Genomic DNA, 10,783 nt, shown 5'->3' with positions numbered 1-10,783 from the left:
AAGGATAGCATGTAATCGATGTTACTATTGTTATGTTTAAATGAATGCATACCATCATGACTGTTAATCAGAGGAGGTTACAAGGATAGCATGTAATCGATGTTACTATTGTTATGTTTAAATGAAGGCATACCATCATGACTGTTAATCAGAGGAGGTTACAAGGATAGCATGTAATCGATGTTACTATTGTTATGTTTAAATGAAGGCATACCATCATGACTGTTAATCAGAGGAAGTTTCAAGGTAGCATGTCATCGATGTTACTAATGTTATGTTTAAATGAAGGCATACCATCATGACTGTTAATCAGAGGGGGTTACAAGGATAGCATGTCATCGATGTTACTAATGTTATGTTTAAATGAAGGCATACCATCATGACTGTTAATCAGAGGAGGTTACAAGGATAGCATGTCATCGATGTTACTATTGTTATGTTTAAATGAAGGCATACCATCATGACTGTTAATCAGAGGAGGTTACAAGGATAGCATGTCATCGATGTTACTATTGTTATGTTTAAATGAAGGCATACCATCATGACTGTTAATCAGAGGAGGTTACAAGGTAGACATGTCATCGATGTTGCTAATGTTATGTTTAAATGAAGGCATACCATCATGACTGTTAATCAGAGGAGGTTACAAGGATAGCATGTAATCGATGTTACTATTGTTATGTTTAAATGAAGGCATACCATCATGACTGTTAATCAGAGGAGGTTACAAGGATAGCATGTCATCGATGTTACTATTGTTATGTTTAAATGAAGGCATACCATCATGGGTGTTAATCAGGGGGGGTTACAAGGATAGCATGTCATCAGTTTTGCCGGAAGGAGTTTCAGGGTTAAATATACGGAAAGTTTCAAGAAAGATATGTCATCAATGTAACATACGGGAGATTTCAAGGAAGGCATACCATCAAGGTAACACAAGAAGTTTCAAGAAAGGCATGACATCAGGGTAACACAAGAAGTTTCACAAATGGCATACATTGCATCAGGTTTATATAGAAGAAGAGGTTTCAAGAAAAGGACGTCATCAGTGTTACACAGTGAATGTTTCAAGAGAGACATATCATCAGTGTTACACAGTGAAAGTTTCAAGAAAGACATATCGTCAGTGTTACACGGAGAAAGTTTCAAGAAAGACATTTCATCGGGGTTACACAGAAAGAAGAAGTTATTTCCCCTGAAGTAAAGTGTCATTTTTAATTTGGATCATAATTTTGTATACTTCCTTATATTAATTTGCAGCTGTTATGCATCCTCCCGTAAATCACTAACCAGACTTTCAGCTGTCTTTTTATTCACTTTGTAGGCTATACTTGCATGATGCTTCATCCTTGAATTAATGATCTGGATTTTATTTAGCAATCTATACCTGCTAGAGCTACAATAGGTGTTTTAACCATGATTACCTTTAATATTAAATAGCTCTATTGTATCGTAACGGTAGATCACTGAGGTTTGTTCTCCAAGTTTATTCAGTATAACCAAACCCCTGTTGCCCTCATAATCCAATCTTTGTTCAGCTGATATCGTGTAATCTTTATCCACAACATTTATTTCAACGTTCGTGTAAAAACTTAATGGTAATTCTGGAATTTTCGGTGCTGAAATATTTTTTGAAAAATGATATATGTCAGTCAGGATTTCACACAATCGGCTGATCTGTTTCAAATAGATACGTTTTGTTTCGTATATTTTTTTGTTTATTGTACTTGCCATCCACTCTACTCTTTACATGGAAGTTATTCGACGAGGTTAAACTTTTGGACTTGCAAGTCTCCTTATACTGTAGTGATAAATCATCAAACCTACCATCAGCTGATTTAGGTGGAGCATTAGGACATCTATATGATGTTAAACATAGAATCAATGGTAAATTCACCAAAATAGTTATTATCTAAAACATACAAAAGTCTACTCTATTATCGGTGATCTATCGCAATAGTCTACGATACGTTCTGTTGATTTTTTTTTAAATCATTCGCCCATGCTGTACCGTTCACATCCTTACAAAATAAAAATAGATAGTATTATTTTACCATTATAGTTAGAGGCCTACCTTCATTTTAACCATTGATCCATGAAAATTTGAAAAACAGAATTATAATCTCATGACATCTTTTTCTAGCCAAATATGATAAGATATTTATCGTTATCAATGGTGATAAAACAGTTGACTTACACGTCTTGTCCCAAATAAACTTTATTTTACATTAATCATGTTTCTAGAGCGAAAAAATCTAATAGTTTAGTCTACACTTTTAATAGGCACAATTTTTCTCATTGCACTGTCAATATTGACGAAGCCTTTCAAATTGAATCATTTCAGTAACTTCAATCATGCCCCCACCCCAACCATTTGATTCCATCGGCACCCTTTTGCGAGGGCACTGGTCGTGGCTTATGGGGACGGGTCAGAGAGACTTCCCCCTGGAAATTTTCTAATGTGAGAAGCCGGAGAGTACATCTAACACGATTTTGACAGTGTAAGTAGAATCAATTTTCCTTTTTTATTGCCCGAGGGGGGTGGTGGGGTTATAAAAAACGAAAAAAATTATTCTGCGTCTATTTGGCTATTATATATCAACAACATAATATGATCATTATCACAAGAAGGTCAGTCTCCGATTTGTCCAACCTTTTTTAGTCATATTAAAAGTAATTTATAGCGCGTTTTCATTCGTAAATAGATTTTAAACAAACTTGCCCTACGGGCTTGGTATTTAATTCGGTTAACACATTAAAACTGTTCTACATATTATTATTACTACTCTGGAAACTGGAAGAGCAAGACTACTACCTTTAAACCATTGTTATAGAATTGAAAGGTAGTGTATTATAAATATAATTTGCTTAATCATTTATTGGGTGATATTTTTAAAATTCTAGAAACTTCGTGAGTTTATATATAAAAAGAACATATCTAGCATGATTCTACTGTTATTGTCAGTTACTGTGGTATAAATTTGATCACCAGTGGTCCTTCAGTATTGGAAACCTATTGGTGCGTCTAAATTTTCAAATGAACATGAGAAATGATGAGACAAAAATTGTAGAAAGTTATCCCATTGGTAAGAAGTATTACAAAGTGTTACTATGCTCTTATTCTAATAAACGTCATTAGCCTTTTGCAATTGTCTGTAGATTGTGTGTTGCTTTCTAAGGGAGCAGACTTATATTTGAGTAAAGTAGCCTATTTTTCATGTTTTAAAATGAAGTCAAATTAGGTCGAATCGAGCATTTCTCGGCATCATACTTTCCCCAGTTTAAACAGATAAAATAGATCTTTTGAAATTTGCAACGTTTTCTTCTAAAAATCTACTTCAAGCTTTTCCAGTCATCCAGTGGGTGCCCTCGACCTAGGAGAAAGTTAATTTTGAATTAAAAACTTCAATTTTCACCTGGGTGATCTATAGGGCGACCGATGCCTTTCAAATTCAACCAACAGGATATCATGTCCCCCCCAGATTTTCTGACGGGGGGACATGTCCCCCTGCCCCCCTGTGATCTGCGCCCATGTCAAGCTGATAATAGAATTGAAATGTTATTTTAATGGGCGTGGCCATGATCACTCACTGTTTAAAGAATTTTGTAAACAACAGTCAAGTTCCATACTTTCAAAGTCTTTCCAAAATTGTATTAATGTTCTTAGAATTTGACTTAGAACTGATAAGCTGACACATTTTTACACAAATTTTTAATACTATTTTAGATGTGAAATAAACACACTTCACACACATACAGTTTGACCAAGAAGAAAATCACCCTCTGTAAAATAAAAGAGTTGGTTATATAGTTGTTCTGAGAGTAATAACCTGCATGTGTTACTTCTATTTCAGTAGCTGAGAAAATGACAGACGTTAATAACAGTATACATGATTCTGTGAAAGATTATTATGGTAAAGTTTTGAAGACAACTGATGATCTGAAAACACCAGCATGTTCTACTGGAGAAAGTCGTATGAGTCAAACAGTTAAAAAGGCTCTTGGCGAGGTTCATGATGAAGTCACCATCAAGTATGTGTTGCGACTCTGAATTGTTATTTTGGAACATTGTTTCCTTGTTTAGTTGCATCACTGATTATGAATTTTAAATCTGATGTATGAACTAATTTTATTAAGGGATATTGTCGTATAAATTTTTCCTTTTCCTGCTGATACAGCTCAATGTTTTTAGCATTTATCACTTGAAATTTCATACATCAGACTTTTAGTTTTACCTGTATGTTGAGGTTTTTATTTTGAAAAACTTTCGTGAATGACTTAAGTTATGCTATCTGAAAGATGTTCGTCAATCAACTATAAAATATGTTATTTTAATAGATATTATGGCTGTGGATTAGTGATACCTGAGAAAGTAGAAGGATGCAGAATATTAGATCTAGGTAGTGGAAGTGGTAGAGATTGTTTTGCTCTGAGTAAACTGGTTGGTGAAGATGGTTATATTGTTGGATTAGACATGACAGATGAACAGGTAATCTATAAGATGTCTGGTAAGTTAGGTGAGGGCTGAGAATGGGGGAAAAGGTTTGTCATTCCTTGAACATGGAAATGTGGACGTATATTGCCGTCGCCAAATTTGTAATGAAATTTGGTGTGATGATTTATATTGATTCGATCTTCGTCAAGTTCAAATTTAATAATTTTTTCGATGAATGGTTTTTGAGCTATTGCCCTTGATTTAGGAAACACGCGTCAAAATGTGTTTGTGAACACAATAGAGACTACAGTTTTCAATTGATTTTAATGAAATTTGGTGTGATCATTTATATTGATGTCATTGGAAAAGTTCAAATTTGATGATATTTCGATGAACAATCTTTGAGTTATTGCCCTCGACTTAGGAAAAACGCTTCAAAATTTGTTTGTGATCATGTATATTGATGCGATGATTTGAAGTATTTGGGTTATTGATATTGAGTTGTAAAAATTTGGTGGAATTTCTCAATGTATTACAGAATTCAAATTTAAAAAGAATGTAGTTACACAAAAAATTATTCATCTTTATTTTATTTTAATCTTCAGTTAACAGTAGCTAGAAAATATATAGATTACCACACAGAAAAATTTGGTTTTAAAAAAGCTAACGTTGAATTTGTAAAGGGATATATTGAAAAAATCCTTGAAGCTGGAATTAAAGAAAATGATTTTGATTGTGTAATGTGAGTATGGTCATTATCGTATTCACTCTATAAAATACAGATGTTTGGCTTCATGTTTATTCTGCAGCTTACTACAATTGCCATCCATGATCTGACGAGATATTTCTTTAAATTTTGTTATTGGAATTTTGACCCCAATTGCATCAAAGGTTGTCATAAGTTTTGGTTTCCTAGACACTATTAAAAGGGTTTAGACATTACAACTTGTTTACAAGGCATATCCCAGAAAACCTCACATAAAGTAAGGACATTTTTATTGACGTAGCATTTTATTGGTTGAATATTAAATAGCCCAGGAAATCCGTAACAGTTTTACAGTCAAAGATTTATTTCCTAATTAATCAAATGATTCTTTTCTTCTGATTACAGATCTAATTGTGTTGTAAATCTGTCACCAGATAAGAAGGCAGTGTTATCAGATGCTTATAAAGTTTTGAAGGTAAGCTTTTAATATTTAGATGACTTGCAGAACTTCCATGTTTGGTATTGACATCATAAACTCATAATCTTTATAGTGACAAAAATATGATTTGAGTATTTAGATTTTGAAATTCATCTAAAACTGCTTTAAAATTGCCTTCAAAGTGAAGATAGTTTTATAGGCCCACATGAATATGTGGTCGTATATTGTTGTCGCCTCTGTCCGTCGGTCAACATTTCTTGTGAGCACTATAGAAACTACTGTTGTCATCTGATTTTGATAAAACTTGGTGTGATGCTTTAGATTGATAAGATCTCGGTCAAGTTTGAATGTGACATATTTTCAATGAACATTTTTTGAGTTATTGCCCTTGACTTTGTAAAAACGTGTCAAAAGTTGTTTTTTGCCCTTGATTAGAGTTGTGTGATTTAATCATTTGTTGTATTTGGGTTATTGATATTGATTTTAAAAAATTTTGTCGAATTTCTCAGCATAAATAACTGGCATATATATATGTAATTGAATTAAAACTAATAAAATTTCTTCAATATGAGAAAATTCGTACTTTAGTCACTAAAGACTGTTTTATCATTTCTGACAGCTGCCAGTGGGCATATGTTACCTTGCCTCGCAAACTATCTTTCTAATTGTTACTGGCTGATATCTGTCAGACATTTCACAGCTTGTTACATAGTATTTTTATTATCAATACCAGGTTGGTGGTGAGTTATATTTTAGTGATATTTATTGTGATAGAGATCTTCCAGAATCAGCAAGAAAACATGAAGTTTTGTGGGGTGAGTGACATATTTATAACATATGATTCTGATAAATTACATCATGCAGACAAAACAGGTTTCTTACTTTCAAGGACTTTTTTTTTGCTTGAGAACAGAGAAATTTGTGAGGTCCCATTTCATAGTATAGATGACTTTTTAAGAGACATTTTCATTGCAGATTTGCTAGCATTCCAAATACCACAGCTGAAAATGTGTTTTGACTTGTCAAAGTCCATGTTTCAAAAGGACACAGCAAAAAATATAAAAGTACTATAATGCTATAGACACGTTTCAAATACAGGATTCAGTTTTGTCCATAAGAAACCTCCAATCAATTTAAGCTAATGTACAAACTATGATTTTAATAAAAAAAAGTGTACTTGTATATTTTGATATGAAGGTGAATGTGTATCAGGAGCACTATGGTGGAAAGAACTATATAAACTAGCGGAAGAGATTGGTTTCAGTCAACCTAGATTAGTAACAGTTACTCCAGTACCTATAGAAAAAGAAGAGTTTAAAAAGGTCCTGGGTAAGAACCTATTGAAATCTTTCATCAAAGACATATAAGTTATACATCAGGATGGACAAGATAGTCATGCTCAATATCAAAACTCTCATTTCTCATGTCTCAGTGTCCTCAGTGTCCAGTGTTATCAGGATTTTTACCATCCCTACAGCTCACTATAACAGATAAACAATGTTTTGACCCAAACAAAATTTTGAGAGAAATCAAAAGTTGAAATTGTAATTTTCAGGTGATGCCAAGTTTGTATCAGTGACATACAGATTATTTAAATTACCAGAGAAACATGAACAGGCTAGACAAGTTATATATAATGGTGATATCACAGACCATAAGTCACAATTACAATTTGATGTTAAACATACATTTAAGGTAGGTTGTCCAAGAGGTTTAATTTAATATGAGAAACCATAGAATAGATACTGTACATTGACTGCAGTTAAATCCCAGAAATTGGCAATGATTTATCAAAAGCAAAGTATCTATTGGTGCGAAAAGGATTCTGCAGAGGTGGTTATTCTTACTGATTGGTCATAATGAACCAGGATTCAGACCACAATCTATTCTCATACTAATTGTTAAACTGCTTTAACTGTCATTTTAAGCGCTAAAATAATCCTTGTTTGTATATTAAAAGACTTTAGAAAACTATACTATTTAAGAAACTTATTTATTGTGAATATGTTTCATTGAGTAGACTAGTGATCCAGTAGCAGTTGATGGAATATTAAGTACTGTACTACACTGTTCAAGATTTAAAGATGAATTTGACTTTCAACCATGTTCTGCCAAGTCTAATTGTTGCGCTGAAAAAGTTGACATGGTTAGTAGATTGTTTCAATAACTCGGTCAGAGATACAGTCAAGTAACCTAATTTCGTGTGAACATAATTTCGTGTGAACCTAATTTGGTTTGAACCTATTTTATTATCTATTTCTAACATATCCAAAATGGCAGATATCAGTTATCACAATTTTTTATCGGCCAAATTTCTTTATAATCCCAAGCCGTATATGGGCCATATTCCTATGTTATATAAACACAGCTATGGAACAACAATCACAGGTTAAAGTTTTATGCAACGTTTCGACGTGTTTCCCCCGTCATCCTCAGGCACATGTGATTGTTGTTCCATAAAGCTGTGTCTATATGTCGTACTCACAATTGCAAAATGCCATTCAAAGACTTTATTCTTATGTTGTTTCAATGAATTTTAGATTTTACTTATCTACTTTTGTCAGTCATTATTTTTTAAATCTTTGATCTTAAAGAAATTGTCATTAGTAATAATGAAATATTATCAAAAATAAATACTAAGAAATCATAATTATACCACTGGGTATCCATGAAGCGTATTTTCTCGACTCCTTTGTCAAGCTAGTTACTCATTAAATATGGGTCAAGGTGAGGGATTCATAAAGAAAATAAAAAAAAAACAATATTAACTATTTTATAGAATATCTGAAGAAACATCAAAGACATGAATTTTGTGTTGAATCCTCATTTGCACGAATATAGGTTACACCCATAGAGTTATAAATATACTCTATGGTTACACCACTGTACTCTAAACTTCATCCACAAAAATACTTCATCATCTGTCCATTTTCCAGCAGAAGCTATTATTACATACTAGGTACTTGTTAGTAGTCGTGGTTGTTGGTAGTAGGATCTAGATCAATTGGATAGTTTTATTTATAGTAAGCAGGTGAAATATTCCACTAAAAGAGTTTCAAAATATCATGTTTCATATAATAAAAATCAATTGGAGAAGTGAGTAGCAAAGATGTCAATCATTGAGAAAATAATGATTGAAGAGGTAGGTCTAAAATATAGAAATAATTTGTTTTACCTTTTTACCAGTGAAATTAATTTTTTGTGTCTTATTGCAGGATTGTACTGTTTATAGTTGATAATATTATATTGATATATAATGTTGATATATTTTGCAGGAAATGGATCCATTTGTTTATCTAAACCACTTAGAATCTTCTGGCAAACTTCCAACTGCTGCCTGCTGTACTTCTAAATGTTGTTAATGTTTCTCACCTGCATTCCTGACATAATATTATGATATGATTACTTACTAAAACAAATACTTACCATTTTACTAATATAATTCCCATAGTTATCTAAAACTCATATTATGCCAAAGCTTACATGTTACATTTTGTAATATTTTTACCTTTTGATATAATTTTTGGTATACTATAATTCTATGAAAGTGATATTAATAAAATCATAATACGAGTTTTATTCATATTCTAACTGATCTTGATGAAACTTGAGATCATGGTCAATAGAGGTAATAATTGGATGTACAGTTTTTGAGTTTTTATACGCCCACACGTGTGGGATGTGGGAAATACTTCATTTATTGACTTGCTGCCATTACAATCGCTATTTTTACCCTTGGGTTTGTGAAGTTTGGCTTGTACACACAATAAAGGCTATCAAAAAGATTTTTATCTGATCTTGATGAAACTTGGTGTGTATGTGTAATCGATATTGATGGGTTGTCGGTAACGTTTGAATATAGGAATAATTGAAGAACAGTCAGATATAGGCATTTAGGCTACGTCTTTAAAACACTTTGATACGACACAGGCTGCAGTTGTCACTCGGGTCTTGGTGAGGGAGTAAGTAATATCGATGATCTCATCGTCAAGTTCAAAATTGAGTCAGCGCCTTTGACGTGTAAAATCTTGCGATACAGAACTGACAGTTTTTTTTCGATCTAGATGAGACTAGAAAGCATGTGATTACTTACTATCCCTTTTAAACTGTCTTCACTGCACATATACAGGATATGTATGTAAGTGGTGACTACATACCATCCATGATCCGACGAAATTGTAAGGCCTATGCATATACTAGCCTGACAAATCTGGCCCTGAAAGTTCCTGGCGTAATTTACAGATAGGATATCGGCACGTTTAAGACCTGATATATAATGACACTATTAATGGGAGTTGCTCTGATCCACTTTAAGGGGACGGTGCGAATTTGGTGGGTGGATTTGTGTCTTGAATATATGTTATAGTCTGTTATAATCGCATAATTCCTTCAAAAATATCTGAGACTAGGAATTTCTGAGCTGTTGAGATCTGAACACTATTACTGGCTTAGCTAAAAAATTCCCGTTTCTGAGACTAAGGTACGATTGATAAAAAAATGGCGTACATGATCTTTGTCGCCGATTTTGGCGCCAACTCGAATGCCTGCGCTTCCACAACAAGATTTTCGGGATGCCGACAGGATTTATAATATCAAATAAGAGTGATACTTTTTGTCGCCGGTTATTTTATCTTTTACAGAGCGTTATCATCCAATCATAGGCGTCCAGTCGTTCGGATGAGACAATAAACCGAAGCCCCGTGTGCTACAGGCTGTGCATGTTAAAGATCCCTCGAAAGTTGGAAATCGAAAAAGAGCAGGCTAATGCCGCTGTCCTGGCAAAATTTCCCTCATCGCACCCTGCATGGCGTTGCCCGTCTTCATTAGCCCACATGGTGCAGAAAAGTAGGACGTAAAACTCCATTCATTTCATTTCATTTCCAATCATAGGCCTATGATATTCCTTTCAGCTGCACGATCCCCACGTGATTATATCTACCGGAGATTTTTGTCTCCTCGTGTGCCCACAGCCTGTCGGTAAAAACTCGACTTGACGAAAATCGCCGACAAAGACCCGCATCTTTAATGTCGCTAGTTTCTTTTAATAAATATACTCGTTTTGATTGTAGTCGAATGGTAGTTGTTGCTTTGGTTTGGTTTGGTTATCTGGCTAATGGCCTACAAACGTTATTGTTGTGTTTGGGCAATGCAATTTGGATGGATAAGTTTCGAACTTGTTATATTTCTTTTGGATAAAAGTTGC

General features: G+C 33.6%; 2 protein-coding genes across 2 annotated transcripts in view; one reads left to right on the top strand and one right to left on the bottom strand.

Annotated features, from left to right (window-relative positions):
* LOTGIDRAFT_168146 (hypothetical protein) overlaps positions 1–2,080 on the bottom strand; it is a gene marked incomplete at both ends in the record, with an annotated part of 19,931 nt that extends 17,851 nt beyond the window's left edge. The window contains 3 exons of the mRNA XM_009066011.1: positions 1,425–1,619; positions 1,828–1,912; positions 2,075–2,080. Coding sequence (XP_009064259.1) covers positions 1,425–1,619; positions 1,828–1,912; positions 2,075–2,080 — 286 coding nt within the window. The remainder of the gene's footprint in view (positions 1–1,424; positions 1,620–1,827; positions 1,913–2,074) is intronic.
* A 716-nt stretch (positions 2,081–2,796) lies between these two features.
* LOTGIDRAFT_221596 (hypothetical protein) lies at positions 2,797–9,158 on the top strand. Its single transcript, XM_009066010.1, has 10 exons — positions 2,797–2,843; positions 3,855–4,032; positions 4,339–4,489; positions 5,041–5,177; positions 5,547–5,616; positions 6,314–6,395; positions 6,778–6,909; positions 7,136–7,275; positions 7,601–7,726; positions 8,856–9,158. The coding sequence occupies exons 2-10, from the start codon at positions 3,866–3,868 to the stop codon at positions 8,940–8,942; spliced, it is 1,092 nt and encodes a 363-aa protein (XP_009064258.1). The 5' UTR covers positions 2,797–2,843; positions 3,855–3,865; the 3' UTR covers positions 8,943–9,158.
* Positions 9,159–10,783: the final 1,625 nt, after the last annotated feature.

This window comes from Lottia gigantea (assembly GCF_000327385.1).
Source record: "Lottia gigantea unplaced genomic scaffold LOTGIsca_72, whole genome shotgun sequence".
In the NCBI taxonomy this organism is placed as follows: domain Eukaryota; kingdom Metazoa; phylum Mollusca; class Gastropoda; family Lottiidae; genus Lottia; species Lottia gigantea.
Note: the sequence above shows the minus strand (reverse complement) of the source record. Positions and strands in the feature narration are given on the sequence as shown.

Excerpts from the sequence above, each read along its gene's own strand:
- LOTGIDRAFT_221596 (XM_009066010.1), top strand. The coding sequence starts at position 3,866 with ATGACAGACGTTAATAACAGTATACATGATTCTGTGAAAGATTATTAT. Across the intron at positions 6,396-6,777 it reads AAAACATGAAGTTTTGTGGG|GTGAATGTGTATCAGGAGCA; the intron begins GTGAGTGACATA and ends TTTGATATGAAG. Across the intron at positions 7,276-7,600 it reads ATGTTAAACATACATTTAAG|ACTAGTGATCCAGTAGCAGT; the intron begins GTAGGTTGTCCA and ends TTCATTGAGTAG.